The following is an 18,001-nucleotide window of genomic DNA, read 5'->3' as shown; positions in this document are numbered from 1 at the left end:
AATTTACTTTTTACAGTCAAATTTCGTCCACTAATTTAACAGATTTTATTAGTGTAACACTTACTTAAATATGACACATGTCACAATTTTATTGGTTTTCAAGTTTGACGTAATCGAAATCTATTAAGTCAGTAAATTAGGCTTACAAGGACTGAATTTGCATTTTTTCCAAAAAGGAAAATAGACAAGAGGTAAGTGAAAATCCAAGTGATTCATTTGTAGCATTTTGGTAAGCAGAGATCGATCTGTCTTGCCCAACTTTTTTCATCTGATTTTTGAGCAGTAGATCTCATGGTACCCCATAATCACTGAATGCTTATATTCTTCATGTGCACTCTAACAATGAGTTTTCAGAACTCATAAGAATACTAGTCCAAACAAAAATTATATTGTGTACCCATTGATGTATTTTCTTCTGAAGCTGACTTTGATTCACCAATATTGATTGCAACCGTAGAAATGGCTATTTCTTTTGACATGTCCGCACAAGGAGGGAGGAGGAGGATTCGAACTAGTGACATCCGCTTCATTAAGCGTGGTCCCAGCCGATTGAGCTACGTCTTGAGGACTAGAAATGGATATTTCTGCTATGAGCAAGTGGTGCTAAAGTAGTCCATCAAACTACACTATTGGTACCGTACAAGATATTTTGGGAATTTCTAAAATACGTCTCTACAATTATGTGTCTATATATATATATATATATATTGTAATCCTAAATCATTAATTGCAAAATACAGCAGCATTCTCTGTGGATGTAGGCACATTTCTCTTGCTCTCTCTCTTTTCGATTCTATATTATTCATTATTATTGTGTATGGTAATAACAAGATGATTAGAGGACAATTGTAACGATGTTTTTTATTGCAATAAAAAAATTTCCATGAAGAACAAGAAAGATTAGTATTTTATAGCAGAAAGATATAAGAAATAAATGAGTAAAATGAAGAAAAAGAAGAGGGCAGCTACATGGGTCTTAACCCTGCTATCCATAGGAAGCTCTTTGGGCATTTTTGTATGCAGCTCATGATCTCCAGAAACAATTTCAGTCCTGCTTCCTTCTTCATGCAGATTGATGCTATCATTATCAATTTCAGTCCTCATAGCAGGAATTTCCTTTCCATCTAGATATGTTGATTCCACTGATTGAACAGAATCGTTAAACGAAACTCTCCTCGCACATCGAAAAGTTTGGGTTTTCTTAGAAATTTGTTGGCTACTTGATGAGCTATCAAATGGGCTACTGTCAATTTCTTCACTCTCAGCTGAGGAGGTGTTGGAAGAAATGTTGTGAAATGTTGTCAATTTCCTTAAAGTCTTAGTTTTCTCATGAGGCTTTTGGCTTTTTAAGGCCTTTCTTGACTGGTTTTGATGATTTTGGATTTCATACCTTAAGCAAGTGTGGATCCAGCGTTGGTACACAAGTTCTTGGACCATGTTAAATCTGTTCTGCTGCAATCTTTCAACTTGTTCTTGAAGTTCTTCATTTGCATGTCTTAAACTAGTTAGTTCCTCTTTGACCTTGGCCATAATTTTATCCTGCAACAACACAAAGAAAAGCATTTAGCATCTATGAAGAATTCCAAACCTTTTGTGCTTATTGGACTGATTCCAAGTCTTCTGGTATGCAGGAATTATATACAAGCCTTTCATTCTAGAAAATACCGGAAGATCTGTAAATTCAAGATATATACAAGGCATTACCAACTTGTGAGAAGATTCTTGGGAAGCATTGTTATGTGGTCAGAAGCATTGATAAAAAAGCATTATCCCCAGGCCCCAGTGATTGTGATAAATTATAATCCTTATCATTCTAAAAGGAAACTGAGAGCAAGGGCCATATACTCCGGTGAGAAAGGCAGAAGGAAAAGAGAAATGGATGGGATACAACAAATGGCCTTATCCATACTAGGAATTGTAGCAGCTGCAGCTGCTACCTTCTATGTTGTACGCTTTTCTGAGCTTCGAGAGGTACCTTCTACACAGCCCACCCCCCCCCCACTTCTCCCCTCCACTCCTCTCTCCTCTCAGATCTCTCTTGTTGCTTTTGGATGAGCAGAAATCTTTTAAAGATTTAGAAGATTCAGAGGAAAATGGAGGATTCAAGTATGTAAGCCCAAGAGAGAAGCGGGCAAGAAGAAAAGCAGAGAAAGAATCCAAAAGTTGAACAAAGAAAGCAATCCTAAATGAGTATTTCCTTTTCTTTTGCTCTACATTTGATAGAAAATAGAGTTTTTTTTTTTTTTTTTTTTAGTGTTTTTTTCAAAATTCAGATAATTGAGATGCTCAGATAACATGAATATACCTGTGTCATGTTGGAAAGAGCTGCTGTTCTTTCTCTTAGAAGAGCCAAATCAATCGCCAGTTCCCTCTTTTCTAACTCAAGCTCTTTGTTCCTCCTCTTCATTTCTACAACTTGTAGCTCAACATCTTGCACCGATTCAAGCTTCTTCTCAACCATGGCATCTCTAAATGAGATTCCGTCACTTTGTAAGCGGGAAACTTGTTGTTCCAGCACCATCAACCGCCCCATCACATGGCTTGCATTTGCACCCATGTTCTCCCTCATTCCCTTCAGCAACTTCTTTGCCATTTCTAGCTGCTTCTCTGCCAAGAGACCCTGTTTGATTTCTTCATGAAGCATCTTTCTCTCAACCTGTAATGAATCAACCCTCATCTTAAGCATGTTAATCTCCGCGGTTTTGTCATCTAATTGCCTTCTCAACTTGCCAATGCACGATTGCTCTTCTTTCAGACCATATAATTCAAGCTGTTTCCTTTCAAGAATCAATCTCCTCTGCTCCACTTCCACCACTAAACTCTGTAATAGCCCTGTCTCTGTCACTTCCTTATCACACACCAGAAACTCAAATTCCTCAGGTTTCAAGATTCTTTGCATCTTATTGTTGATCTTTTTCTCCTCTTTCTCTTCCTCGTCCTGCTATATGTTAAAGTAGTGGTAAAATTCTTTAAATTCTTTGCCAAGTAAAGAGAGAGAGAGTACTAAAACCTTAGAATTTTGAAGCTCCTCTTCCTTTTTTTCTTCAATCTGCTGGTGTTGCAGGGCTGATTCATGGGCGTCTGAGTTCATGAAAGCAATATCAAAATAAGCACAAAAGCATAAGCCAAAAAGGGTATGCAACTGAGAAACAAAACATCATAAGCACCTGAAACCTCAATTCTAGTGTTCTGCTTCCTGTAAGATCCTATGTTTATCTGTGAAAACGAAAGGGCAGCAACAGAAGCAACAACCAGGCAGCTTACTCTGATTATCATGTGGGTTGTTCACAGGTTTTTCCATGTGGTTTCACCATCCCAACATTCTTAACAAATGTGTCTCACAATTCAGCAGCTCATCAGCAAGTTGTGGTTGATCTTTTTTCCGGACAGTGATATTTAATGGCATTGGCAACGGACGAACGTGTTAGAAAAAGTGCAGCAGCAAAGCTTTCACCATGAATGCAGCCCAAAAACAAAAAGTTGGAAGGGAATCAATATAAGGCCAAACTTTTTCTCTTGAGGCCAAAACTTGTTTCATGTATATGTTGATACAGTGACCACGTCATCTGCAAGGAAGATAAGAATGGTTAAGGAAAACAAAATGCTTATCTTATTTATTAAAAAAATAACGAAATTTATAAGAAATTCGTTAAGGTTGTAAATTGTAATGCCCAACATCAAAGAATTGCGAATAATAATAACTAATGAAATTGTAACAATAAAATTTAAGTAATATTTAGTTTCGTTATATTTGGATTAATTAATTGGTTAAGATTTGATAAATTGTTATTTAGATTATTTAAAAATTAAAATATAGTGGTTAATTAGTTAGAAGAAAAATAACTATAAAATTTAAGGCAAAATTTTAAATTAAATAATAAGTTTGTATAAAAAAAATAAAAAATAAATCTTTTATGAAAGATTCGTAGCTTTCAGGAAAGCTCCATAAAATAGCTTTCAAAATTCAAATGAAAGCTTAAAAAAAATAAAAAATAAAATAATAATAATAATAATAATCAAACAATAAAATAAAAATGATAAATGTATTTTTTTTAATATAAATACCATTTATTTATATTAAAATAATGGTATTTATATTAAAAATAATAATAAAATAAAAAATAGCTTTCACACGATAGTGTGATAGTAAGTCTATAAAAATCTTCTCTAAATTTTGATTAAATGTATATTTTAGAGAGTTGATTGGAGATGCTCGAAGGCCTATAAGATTTTTATAAGATTTTGTGCAGTACTTGAGGCATTCTTGAATACCAAAATAAAAAAATAAAAAAAATCGATTTTTGAACATTAATTAGAAGAAGTAAAATTACTATTTTACCCTCATGTTATAACTAATCGGAAGAGGAACCAATTAGTTATAATATGAGGATAAAATGGTCATTTTTTGGGACCATTTTACCCTCATGTTATAAATATTGGGTTTCTTTAAAAAAACTGGAAAGAATCCTAGTTGAGAACAAAACTCCTTGAAGCTCAACAATACCCCAATTCACTACTTCATCTCAAACCACCCGAACATTACCCACAACACACTTACACAAAAGCGACCTTCAAATTCTTGGCTGAAAATGCAATGGAAAAAAATAAATGGTCCCTATTTTCAATGCTGCCCCTAGAGAAAGCACACAAAACATCCCATTTGTAACCCCTCGCCAAAAGTCTTTCACCATTAGAGAGAGCATTCCTTAGAGCTAGCTAGCCAAAGAATAAACATGTGCATAGGAATAGCAGAATAAAACCATACAATCTTCCACCACCCAATTGTTCTAATAACCTCCCAAGTATAAGCAACCAAATAAGTAGTTGATTTTGGAGAGCACCCAAATCAAACTTGGTGAAAGACTTAGGCTCCATTTCTTTCAATGTAAAATGCTTTCCGTATTTTACGATGTAAAATAGTTTCCAAAAAATAATTTCTGCCTTTTGAACGAAAATTCTTCTTTAATTTTTATAAAATGGTTTACGGTTTTCAAAACCGTAAACTATTTTTCGACTTTGAGCATCTCATTCTCAAATTGATGGACCCTGCTAAGACCCCGCTCAGACCTACCTAGGACCCATTGGACCAATCTACAGAAACCTAGGGAGAAGAAATGCATTCTTCCTCCCAGCTCACATGAAAATATAAACTAGACTCCAAAATACACCTAGAGGGGAGTGAATATGTGTTTAACAAGAATAACGCGGAATTAAAAAAATAAATAAAAAAATAAGAAGCATGCAACAATCAATCACCAAAATATGTAAAACAGTAAATCATGGAGATACATATATTTTAGTGAAGAAGAAGAAACCTTTTAGAAATCTCTCTAAAAGTAAAACCTCTCCGGGGCAGCAAAACCCAGGAAACACTATAAAAAAAATCTAGATTAAAGACATAAGGACACATATAACCCTTTGCAACTCCTAGGCTCTGTAAGATCAACAAGCTTCTTGCTTGTCTTTCTAGCTCGACAATCTTCTTGAAGTGATTATCCTTTACCGGATCCTCCAATAGACTTCTTGTCGTTGATGAACAAATTAGCTTCTCAAACATAGCAACAATCTAAGAGAAAATAGCTTTGAAGTTTTGAATACTGATAATCCTCTATTAGCACAATATGGAATTTTGCCTCTTAATTGCTTATAAAAATCGTGCTCTATAGAGTCCTATATATAGGGACTGAGAGTTAGGTTTTCTTGTTGAAGTAGAAAACCTTATTATGAAAAATTCGCAATAGCGTTCGGACGGCAGAAGGCCTCGTTTGAATGGAACTAGGGTTTTTTAAAAATCGAAGCTGAAATTGGAAAACCCTAATTCAGCAATAGATAGCTTAGGTTCGGATGCGGCTAGGTTAAACCTCTTCTCTAACACCTCTTGTTCGAACCCTCAGTAAACGGCCTTATGAAGGAAGTTCTCGGCTTTTAGCACTATATGTTGTACGTTTGAGGAAAAACAAATTAGGGGGGGATGTGTGATGCTTTATGTTTTCCACTACAATGACAGACTCATATGCAAAGAGTGGTTGTATGATGTGATGGAGCAGATTCCAAAGAAAGCAATTGGGTCATTAAAGAGCTATTAAGTTTCTTTTTTCTTTTTTTGCACTAATAGCTTGTAATTGATAGTTACCTACTAAATATATGTTTATGAATTAAGAAATTGCATTTACAAGACCATTCAAATGCATAGCAGATGTGAGTGGAAAATTCACTATTCTTCAATGCAAGTTTCACTCGAAGCATGACCTAAAGCCTAGCCCAGCATTCTAAACTTGCATGTAAATAACTTACTTTCTATCTTCATATATCAAATTGGATGAAAAGTAGATTGAGAATTATTTTTAACTTTAGTAACTTTATTTGAAGCACTAAATTAAAAACTAAAAGCATCTTAAAAGAGAAAGAGATTCTAAAAAAAAAAAAAAAAAATCAGAAATCCGAGTTGTAGGCCTTGCAATATAGCACTTCCCTTTGTTCTATAAATGTGGTCACATAAATTACAAGCAATAATTATTTAATCCCTAAATTTAGAAGTTTAGGTTCATTTGTAAGCCTTGCTTCCCAAATGCCATGGCTTGTGTTGTGTTATGATTTATTCTCTACTCTAATTCAGGTTATTTCCTTCCATCTCCTCTGTTATTTATGTTCTTCATTTGCAGTTTTTTCCTTCTTTTTTTGGCAGTTTGTGGAAAGTTGTGGTATTCTTTTTGTTTTTGGCAATATATTAGAATTGATGAGCTTGGGTCATTGTATGTTGTATCTTGGTTGAAATGTATGTTTGGTAAATAAAACATATTCAAACTTATAGAATTTGTTAGCCATCATATTCAAACTTATTATGCATCAAATGAATTTTAAATGGTTCCCACAATATTGGCAATGAGTGTTGTGCCAAATACTACCTAAATTAATAGATAATATTTAGTACGTTTTAACTCGCAAGTGTACAAGATCAAAACAATAGTATAGTGCAGCAAGTACGAGGTCGAACCCACGGAGATTGTGATTTCATTTAGAATTAATTAAAAATTTCAACTTGTCACTGAATTGATATTGTGAAAAAGAAATAAAAAGATACAAAGATAAATGAAAAGGTAAAGGTAGGGCTTTGATATCCACCACTTATCATGCTTAGATAATATAACAATATGTCAATGATCCAATCATATTGTGAATACCTAATGTTTGCCAACCTAAGGGTATGGGTGTCTACTCTTTAAGCTATTGATTTCCCTAAGCAACGAATTAGGCATGGGTGTCTACTCTAATTCTTTTCTTTTTTAAAGGATTTAGCATGGGTGTCTACTAAGTTGTTCTTTAAGAAAGCATAAATCTGTGGAAATCGACAAACACATGAGGCTTAGGGCATGGGTGTCTACTCCTGGTTCTCCATGTTGATTAACCCAAGAATCAAGTGTGGATATCTTTTGTTACTCTTATTAAACCCAGGACTCGGTCATCCAAATTGATTTAATTAAATAATCCATACCACATGCATATAATGGCCAATCACATACATATGAGGAATTCATGAAAGCAGGAATTAATCAAGTTAAGCAACACAATATGATTATCACAAAGGCGCCAATATTGAAATATTAAATAAACATAATTAGGACTTCAATCTAGCCCTCCTAAAGATTTACTTACACATAATGAAAATAAAACTAAAAAGAAAAGGGAAAGAAAGAACCGAAAAACCGCTCCTAGAAGTAGCCTCCAATTCCTCTCCCCAAAGTTGTCTCCATCCAATTGTCTATTGAATTATGAGGCTTAGAGGTCTATTTATAGGACTTAGAAGAGTCCTAGAAGCCCTAGTAATCCTAGGAATTCCGGAGATTTAAGTCCAAGTCCAATTAGGATAAAGAAAACCCAAGTCCAAATCGGAATAGGATTCGCTCAGAATTGCGGTCCCATCTTGCAGGGCGATTTTGGCCTTGTGACGCTCTGAATTGGGAAAATGATATTTCATAATGATTTGTATCATTTTAAGTTAGCTTTCCAATACTGCTTGAATCACCTCAATTGGATATTTGAGCTGAAAGTTATGGTCAAAATACCGAGAGGTATGCAGAATCCAATTTTTGCCTCCTGATAAACACCCATGTCCTAGGCCTCATGTGTTTGTCGATTTCCACAGATTCATGCTTTCTTAAAGAATAACTTAGTAGACACTCATACTAAATCCTTTAAGAAAGAAAAGAACTGGGAGTAGACACCCATGCCCTAGGCCTCATGTGTTTGTCGATTTCCACAGATTCATGTTTTCTTAAAGAACAACTTAGTAGACACCCATACTAAATCCTTTAAGAAAGAAAAGAACCGGGAGTAGACACTCATGCCCTAGGCCTCATGTGTTTGTCGATTTCCACAGATTCATGCTTTCTTAAAGAACAACTTAGTAGATACCTATACTAAATCCATTAAGAAATAAAAGAATTAGAGTAGACACTCATGCCTAATTCGTTACTTAGGAAAATCAATAGCTTAAGGAGTAAACACCCATACCTTTAGGTTGGCAAACATTAAGTATGCATAACATGATCAAAGCATTGGCATATCGTTATATAGCTAAATATAATTAGTGGTGGATATTAAAGCCCTACCTTTTATTATCATCACTTTAACAATCAATCTTTGTTTTCACTTAAGGAATTTATTTTTAAACATAAATTCAGCAATCCTCGTAGGAATGATCCCGTACTTGCACCATATACTACTATCTTGACCTTGTGCACTTGCAGGTAAAACATACAATTATTTACCTATTAATTTAGGTGGATAATTTGCACAACACCTCCAATCCAATTTTAACTCCAATTTGAGAAATTTCGATTTAATCATTTTCTTTATTTGATTAAACTTTAATCATGATTGGTTAAGCTTAACCATATTTTCTAGGTCTTCCCAATTTGCCCTTTAAGCTTCAAACTTTTTCGGAAACGCTTTCTTTTCTTCCAAGAACCTATAAAACAAAGAAAATACAGAAAGGAAGTAAAATAACATGAATTAACTAAAATTAAAAGATTAAAACATGTAAGTTAAGGGCTAAAAATATGAATATTTTGGCACTTAACAACGAGTTTTCCTCCTAAAGCTTGCATGTTCTTTCTATGTGAAGAAGATAATCTTTTCCAGGTTAATGCTAAATTCTTTTTAGTGAATTATGTGTTTTGTTGTTCTTTCTTCCTTTGACATATCATTAGATAAAGTTGAATCCTATTATTTATTATAGAATGTTTGTTGTCTTGTATGAATCCTATTTTTGTGTTCACTGTTACTCTACTAGTCAAATGTGCACCACACACACTGTTATGCAACTTCAAACTAGTGCACAAAGGTAGGCATTGATTTAAGAGGCGTATAACAATGTAAATTTTATTACATTTACACACTAAACGTCCAACTCTGTTACACATCAACTCCCATCACACATCAAATCAACTCCCTTACTTGAGTATCAACTTTCAAGTATTAGATTACTTCAAGAAAGGTATATATTTTGTTCTTTTATCTTCATCCTCAAAGAGGTACAAACAACCAAAAAAAGTTACAATCTAAACTTCAAACATTTCTCGTTTGCTTTATGCATGTAATTTTTGTTCTCCAACTTCATTCTTCTCATCTTTACTGATAATAACTCTATTCCGTGATGACAAGTTGGGGGATCAAGCCGTGAAAAGAAGCGGCACAAACCATGTCTCTGCAATGCGCCGTATACATATAGATTAAAATCAAAGGATCCAAAATAATTAGAATAAGCAAAACACTAACAACTATGACCTTCCAAACCTTACATAACAATGTATATTTGTTCTATACTTGTTCTGGGCAAATGAAGTTAAGAAATCAATCTATACTTGTTCGAATTCTCTCATTTTTCAATCAATCAATATATATAGAAAGAACATGGTTTTGGTAATATTCACTAACAATGTATATTTGTTCTATAACCCTTAAAAACATTGCATACAAATTGAAGCCAATGAAATGCAATCCATTATTTACAATACAGTGCCAGATACATGAAACTATGTAAAAATTTATGCTGTTGACAACCCCAATTATGAAGTATATGCTCTTGTACCTACTACTAAGATTAAATTCAATTTGTTTAATGTAGCTTTTTTACATAATAAGGGTTGAGTTGAAATGACATACAATTAGATGGCACAATTGTAAATGCTTGAAATACCTTTCCAAAACAGAGCATGTGGGTTCGTTGCCTAGAAGTACAGAACTTGCATTGGCAAACTCTATGAAGTGTTGTTCCAACCATTTCAACCTTCTAAGTTCCACCTCCATATATATATATATATATATATATATATCTCATCAGTAGGGTCTCACCTAAATGACAAATAAAATTGAATATGATGCACAATTGAAACATGGCACAAATTTCATAACATTACAATTTTCTCTATCTCAACCTCAATTACATTAGGCTCAACAATTTGAGTCACAATCTGTAATGCTCCCAAAATTAGCCTTGGTTAACCTGATAGGGTTTACCCCAATTAAACCAAGTTTTGGCTAAATGAGGAATCGCCCCTCTAAGCATTATCAGAGTTAATGTATAGAAAGGTGATATAAATCTGAGAAAAACTATTAAATCATGAAATGGACAAGTATATTCCTCGAAATTAAGACATGGTGCAACTAACAAACTTGATAACCATTAAAGCAAAGTCTATTGTGGCAACTGTGCCACCTTTGGGATTCTAGCAACCGTCTAGTCAGTGAGTAGGCATTTTGGCCAAAAGCTCCTAAGGGAGTACCATATCCCTTAGGAAACATTTCTATACCATACCTATAGGCTATCATATCTCCTCCTAGGCTATTAAATAAACATATGTATCATAAGAAAACTAATATCATGCAATACAAGGAATCAAAGAAACTTTTAAAACTTTTTTGGAAACATTTCTTGATTTTGTAAGAAAATATACAAGAACTTTAACAGGGTGCTCAGAACATGTAGAAAGGAAATAATGATGACAACAAGAGGATTAGAATAGGTAAGGGATTACCTTGGAAAAAGGCAAGAGCACAAGCTTTCTTCTTTCTCTCTCCCGAATCACAAAACTTACAAGACACTCACACAAGTGATTCCAGAGAGCCTGGGGGCAGAATGCTGGTTTCAAAGGGGTGGTTGGGGTCGGTATTTATAGGCCAGAAAAGCTGAGGGCGCTACCAACTATTTTGAAAAGTAGCAGAAGTCCGGTACTTTTGGGCGTACATCCGTTACTGTTTATTCAACGGTCCAAAAGATGCATCATACGTACAATCATTAACCAGTGGTCAACCGAAAAGTAGCGTACATACGGTGGCCCCCCATTATTGTGTCGAATATTTACCTAAATTACTGGATAATAATCGGTACGTTTTAACTCGCAAGTGCACAAGATCAAAATAGTAGTATAGGGCGCAAGTACGAGATCATTCCTACGAGGATTGGTAAATTTTGATTAAAATTAATTGCACAGTTAAAATAAGAGAAAAGATTGATTTTTTATTCAATAAAGATAAAAGGTAGGGCTTTGATATCCACCACTAATCATACTCAAATAATATAACAATATGCCAATGTTCTAATCATATCGAGATTACTTAATGTTTGCCAACCTAAGTGCATGGGTGTATACTCCTTAAGCTATTAATCTCCCCAAGCAACAAATTAGGCATGGCTGTATACTCTAATTCTTTTCTTTCTCAAAGGATTTAGCATGGGTGTATACTAAGTTGTTCTTTAATAAAGCATAAATTCAATGGAAATCGACAAACACATGAGGCCTAGGGCAAGGGTGTATACTCCTGGTTCCCTATGTTGATTATCCCAAGAATCCGCAAAGATATCTTTTGTTACTCTACTAAGCCCAGCACTCGGTCATCCAAATGGACTTAAGTAACTAATCTATACTACATGCATATGCTCGCCACACACAGTCATATAAGGAATTCAATAAAGCAGTAAATAATCAAGTTAAGCATCACAATATGCTTAACACAAAGGCGCCAATATTGAAATATTAAAGAGACATGATTAGGACTTCAATCTAGCCCTACTAAAGTATTTAGTTACATATAAGTTTGATACTAATCATCTTCATAACAAAATAAATAGGAAAAGAATAAACCCGAAAAACAGCTTCTTGAAGAGCCGCAAATTCTTCTCCTAGAGATTGTGTATCTTTTTCTATGTTTACAGGCCTATTTATAGAGGTTAGGGGAAACCTAGATCCACTTAGAAACCCTAGAAATTGTAAAATAAACCCTAAGGCTCTTTCCAAAATAAGGTCAGCCGCCACACTATTCTTTGGCGCACGGGTGCGCTTGATCGTAGGGGTGGTGCGCTTGATCGCACACCTGCGATTGATCTTGGTGTTGGGCACTCGAGCACTGGTGCGCTCGAGCCTAGGTCTTTTGCGCTCGATCGCAATTCCAGCCAATTTACACTTTAAATCCAAAATATCCAGGAATGCCTCATTTTCTTCCATGACCTATAAAAACACAAAAAGGAAGTAAAATTGCATAAACTAACACAACTAAGGAATTAACAAATATAAATTAAAGAGCTAAAATATGGATATTTTAGCACTTAACACCCATCGTAGTCCACACTATAAGTTAGAGGCGCAGGTACGGTGGTCCCCCATCGTACGTCTAGTACTAGAGACAAGGGCGTACGTTTGGCAACCCTAGCGTATATATGGTTAGTAAGGGTTAAGCTTGCGCTTATGCTTCAAATGAATTTAGGAGTTTTTAGGCTATAAGAGTAGGCTTAGGTTCTTTGTTATAAAACTGGGTTTTTCATAAATCCTTTAACCGTTCTTTGTAGAAAATCTTTTAATAAAAACAATCATTTTTATCGGGGTATTACACTCTGCCCCCCTTATAAGAATTTCGTCCTCAAAATTTGGTTCCAGTAATAAACAAGATCCTCCTGGTAGAGAAGGTTTTCAAAAACAATTAAGAGTTTGGATAGAAAAAAATGGTTGATAAGGAACATAAGGTTTTGAAAAGATTGGCCTCCATAATTAAATCCAAGGAAAGAAGGAAGAAATAGCCGCATACAAATTTCCATTACCAAGCATAGCTAAGCAAGTCATACATTACACCTAAGAATAAGGAGAAGCATAATAAGTCAACGTACATCAAAATTGCCACCACCAAGGTGGACTTATAATGTAGCCAAAACATACAAAATTGCCACTGCCGCGGTGGACTTTCAAAAGGAAAAGACAACGCAAGAGTGCTCTAAGAGTGGGATCGTCTCCTGGGGCTAGGCTCTACAAATCCTTGACTTGGTGTACCTCTCGCACTCGGGCTCCCTCTCCCCAGATTGACGTTCGAACTATGGATGTCGTAATCCTTGACTTCAAAGGATCCCATCAAGTGGTTCTGCAGTTGGACAAGAGTGGCATGATCCTCTACTCGTGCTGCATGTAGTTCCTGGAGAGATCGCTGCAGCTCTCGAAGCGTCTCTGCCATACGACTCACATGCTCATCATGGCCCACAAACGAAGATGCCCTATCAGCTCGGGTTGTTCTCGAGGGCCACGGTGGTCTCTGCTCTAGCTCAGCTTCTCGAAGGTGAGCATTGGTCGCGCTGAGGAATTGCGAGGTTATGGGCCCCTTGGATGGCTGTAGCTCCTTCAGGCCCCTAGTGGATACTTCGGCGTGCTCGGTGATCCAAGTGACTAAGGCTCCATACGATAGGGTGGTGATCTGATCCACTAATCATACTCTCATTATCGTCGTCGTGACCAATGAGCTGAAATCGATGGAGGCCTCTATCAAAAGCGCATAAAGACAACGAGCTCGCTTGATGGTGATGGATGTGAGGCTCACTACCAGAAATATCCGGCTGACCATGATACGGTAGATGCACTGGCTTTATCGCTCTTGAGGTCACTGATCTAGAAACCTCCTTCTCCCTCCATTTCCATCTGATGGGGAAGCCCATTGGTAAAACACTCAACCAACTGAGCACAAATGGGAAGGCTGTCGACTGGCCACGGATATTCAAGGTCACGTACTCATGGTACCCCTGGTAATGCGGGTGATCACTATGATAAGTGTGCCTCTAAGCCAAGTATGAAAAGAGTCACCGCACCTCATGTGGATATTGGCGTAGAACTCGTGGACCAGCTCCTCGACTGCGGGACGCTGATCCACCACCTTGTCTGTCCAACCCTGGGCGTCTAGTACCTTCTGTACCCATGGAGCTCTCTTAGCTACATCAACCATGTTGATTGCTCACTCAACTATAATCTTTCGCCCTTTGTAGAAGGCCTGATACCTATGCAGGGCCTTGTAAACCCTGAAGCAGGTGCGGTCATAAGTGCGGTCGGCGTCGTCGCTATTGTTGTGAGTTTTAATGCTACTCATAAGTGCACAATTCGTTTTCAATATAGCTTTTGCAAGTGCGAGGTCAAATCCACATGGAATTGTGTTCGTGTAAATAAACTTCTATCTAAACTAATCCTATTTTAACCTAGTTCCAAATTTGTGTGATTTTTGTAAATTGAAAACAAGCAAACATGAATTGAAACAAAATGAAATTAAAAAATGGATAAAATACTAAGGTATTGGAATTAGCCTTCACAAACTCATTGCAACAACTTTCATGTTCATCAATATTTTCTGACGTTTCAAACAACACATTTTATGTATGCTCTATTTTTGCAAAACAAATGTATCAAAACATCCAAAGTATCCGTTCTTTGTACAAATCACAAAGGATATCCGATTTAGTTCAAAACATTCGATTGATTCATGCTTTGCACAAATCACAAGGGATATTCAAAATAAACCAAAAGATCTGATGTATCAGTTGAACAAAAGACAATGGATATCAAATATATAACAAACAAAGCAAGCAATCGATTAAAAGTGATTAACAATTAATTGAAATAGAAATAGAACAATGAGAAATACGATTCTTATCAATGGAAAATATCAATGTACATGAAAATTAATTGTTGCTACTCATCTATGAGGCTTCATCCTTAACCTTAGTTGAAGGATTTAGCCTCTCATGACTACAAACATCATATAATTGATAAATGAATTCATGAAAACTAAAAATGTACAAAGGGAAACGAATTCAGGGCTTCAAATGCGAAGAAAACGTCAAAACTACACTAAACGGCGCCCCTTGTGCGGCTTCCCCCCATGTCCCTAGAAAACTATGATATTTATAAGCTAATTTTAGGGTTTCAGCGATTTCAGGTTGGACGAGTGCGCTTGATCGCACACTAGGTGTGCTCGATAGCACTAGTGCAAATATCAGCTCTTCTGCGGTGCAGCGCATAGGCACTGCTTTCTTGGGTGTATGCGGGAGTGCGCTGAAGCGCGCCCTTGATGTGCTTGATCCTATTTTCAGAATTCCACTTTTTCCCTCTTCTTTGCAATTTTCACATTAAGACCGCAATTTTCTCTCAACAACATGAAAAACACTAAGACACCAAAACTAACCAAAACATCAGAAAATAATAAAGCTAAAGGCTTAGCAAATGCAAATTAAGGGGTCCAAATATGCAATATTTGGCACTCATCAAATACCCCCAAACTGACATTTTTCTAGTTTCTTAGCAAAACAAAATTTAAAACAAAATCAAAGCATGAAACATAAGTCCATTTTCGTGGGAAAGATGATTGCATTTAGCATATGCAGCAAGCCTTTTAAACCGCTAGGCATCCCTAGAGGACGAGTGAAGTCTCGTGAGGGTTTAAGAGCAATGATACCCACAAACATTTTCAGGGCTATGTTATTGGTAAACATGAACTTTCACACAAACACATGGTTCTTACTCATTAGCGGGCTTAACAAACAGGCTACGAAGCCCAACTAGCCATACAATCAACCAAATTGAATTTCACATCTTTTTCTATGACACTCAATGCTTAGTGAGGCAAGAGGTCCAGTTACTCAATGAGAAACTCAAACTGATTTTTTTTTTTTTTTTATTCAAGCCAAGGTTATTCATCAAAAATTCATCCTACAAATCTCAAGACACACACTAATCAATTCCAATCTCATACCTCACAGACTCTATGATAAAATGCTTGTGATAATCAAGTAAAACATGTGAAGTCTCTCTAATCCAAAAATGAGTCAAAAGACTCAGATTCCTAATGACATGATGTGTTCAAGATGTTAAACAAGCTAATGAGATGAAAACCACAGTCACAGTGTAACTCATGCATAATCAACAACATAGCATAATTTTATTTATTTATTTAAAAAATAAAAATAAACATAAACAACAAAAGATAAACAAAAATAGACAGTCATGTCTTTCCCACCCCCAAACTTACATGACACATTGTCCTCAATGTGGCAAGAGATACAATACTGAGAGGTGAGGAACCCGAGGTGTGCAAAGGCCAGGGCGTCTCCCAAACTTGAACACCAAAACACCTATCACAAAAACTAACAGCAAAATTTTCTCACAGAACAAGTGTCATCAAATCAGTTGCTGTTAAAAGTGAAAATAAAATAACGAGAAATAAAAATGAAAAAGGAGAAAGAAATCATGAATTGAAATGTGAAAAATAAAATGGACAAGAAAGTTTACAGTGCTTTCCCCGATCATTCAGATGTCCAACCAATCCCTTCCACCCTCTATTTTTTAAGAGAATGTAGCATTCCCCGAGTTTCAATACTTCCCTTTTATCTTCAAGGCTCCATTTTTTCACTTGAAATCTTTTGGGGATAGATTTACAAAATTTTGGCCTCGCATGACGTTCAAAAAAGTTTTCCCAGCCATGTGCTATGTCTATCTCCCAAAAAGGATCAATGATTCCCTCTCTTGTAACTATTAACTTCTCATTGTGTGTCAAGAGGGAAAATGATGAAGGAATGAGCTTCAGTACTCACTTCCTTATCATTGGACAAACTTGGAGTTGACGAGGGCTTAATGTGCTCAACCTGCTCCTCTTTTTCTCTCTCATCATAGCTATCAACAAAGAGAGGCTTAGCTGCTAATGAAGATGGTTTAGGGAATGAGATCTCAATGGTTTCCCCATTCTCAATACGCATCTTAGGAGTGGAATCCAATAAGGCATCAGCTTGCTCAAGTAACTTGTCAAGGTCTAGATCACATCCAAATTGAGCAAAGCACTCTCCCAATGGGTCCTTAAGACTTGGCTCATTAACGATCTCCTTGACGACTTCCTCACTCCCAAATGTTGTGGTGGCTTGGACATGCTCATGATAAGAATTGTTGGTGTCATCCTCATCAATCATGTATTGCCTTCTTCCCATCTCCTGACTTTGAAGCTCCTCTTCGTCGATTCTGTTGAGTTCCAAGATTAGATGATCAACCTGTCCTTCCAACCTTGCTATTTCTTTAGTGTTCCTGGTTGGCTGTTTGCCTGAACGCATTGAGTGCGTCTTCCAATGATAATTCTGGTTGTGACATCTGAGCAGCGGATTGGCCAGTCAGTTGCTCAGATGTCACGACCATAATTTGAGAGAGTCTTCCAAGAAGGATTGATAGTCGTAGGATGAAGGATGGAAAGATTGGTTGTCAAACTGCAGATATTCAGGATGGTGCAGTTCATCAAGTTAGGGAGCGTAATTTCTCGTAACATGAGCTTGCCACGAGAAATTAGAATGGTTGCTCCAGTCTAGGGTATAAAAATTGGAATTTGATTCAAACCCCGGACTGGAGAAATTGGTGTTCATTTGGTCATATGAAAAATTGGAAAATTGTACAAAGGATGGACAATTTCCAACCTGATGAGGAGGATTGGAGCAGTATAACCATGGTTCATATGGGTTAAAATGATGAGATGAGTTGATAGGAGCGGGTGTCCTACAAGTAATTGGAACATGTTGCAACCAATTAAAATCATTCAAAGAATACATGCTCACTCTCACTCTTAAAAACGCAAATATCCCACATAAAACAATAACCAATTTTTTAAAAAAAATTTTAAAGAACTAAAATAAACAAAAATGAAAAATGACACAGAAACACAAAAC

At 36.1% G+C, this 18,001-nt stretch overlaps 1 protein-coding gene across 1 annotated transcript; it reads right to left on the bottom strand.

Annotated features, from left to right (window-relative positions):
* Nucleotides 1-900: 900 nt before the first annotated feature.
* On the bottom strand, nucleotides 901-3,276 carry LOC132185260 (protein CHUP1, chloroplastic-like). Its single transcript, XM_059599057.1, has 4 exons — nucleotides 3,168-3,276; nucleotides 3,011-3,081; nucleotides 2,306-2,938; nucleotides 901-1,539 (listed from the first exon to the last, which is right to left on the bottom strand). Exons 1-4 carry the CDS (start codon nucleotides 3,274-3,276, stop codon nucleotides 901-903), a joined length of 1,452 nt encoding a protein of 483 aa, XP_059455040.1.
* Between the last annotated feature and the right edge of the window lie 14,725 nt (nucleotides 3,277-18,001).

Source organism: Corylus avellana, chromosome ca6 (assembly GCF_901000735.1).
Source record: "Corylus avellana chromosome ca6, CavTom2PMs-1.0".
NCBI classification, from domain to species: Eukaryota; Viridiplantae; Streptophyta; class Magnoliopsida; order Fagales; family Betulaceae; genus Corylus; species Corylus avellana.
The sequence above is the reverse complement of the archived record's forward strand: the minus strand, read 5'-3'. Positions and strand labels throughout refer to the sequence as shown.

What these genes read in the sequence shown, in the direction of transcription:
- LOC132185260 (XM_059599057.1), bottom strand. Translation starts at nt 3,276, where the DNA reads ATGATAATCAGAGTAAGCTGCCTGGTTGTTGCTTCTGTTGCTGCCCTT. An exon ending in AGGAGCTTCAAAATTCTAAG is followed by an intron (nt 2,939 to 3,010) that starts GTTTTAGTACTC and finishes AACATATAGCAG; the next exon opens with GACGAGGAAGAGAAAGAGGA. An exon ending in CTCTTTCCAACATGACACAG is followed by an intron (nt 1,540 to 2,305) that starts GTATATTCATGT and finishes GTGTTGTTGCAG; the next exon opens with GATAAAATTATGGCCAAGGT.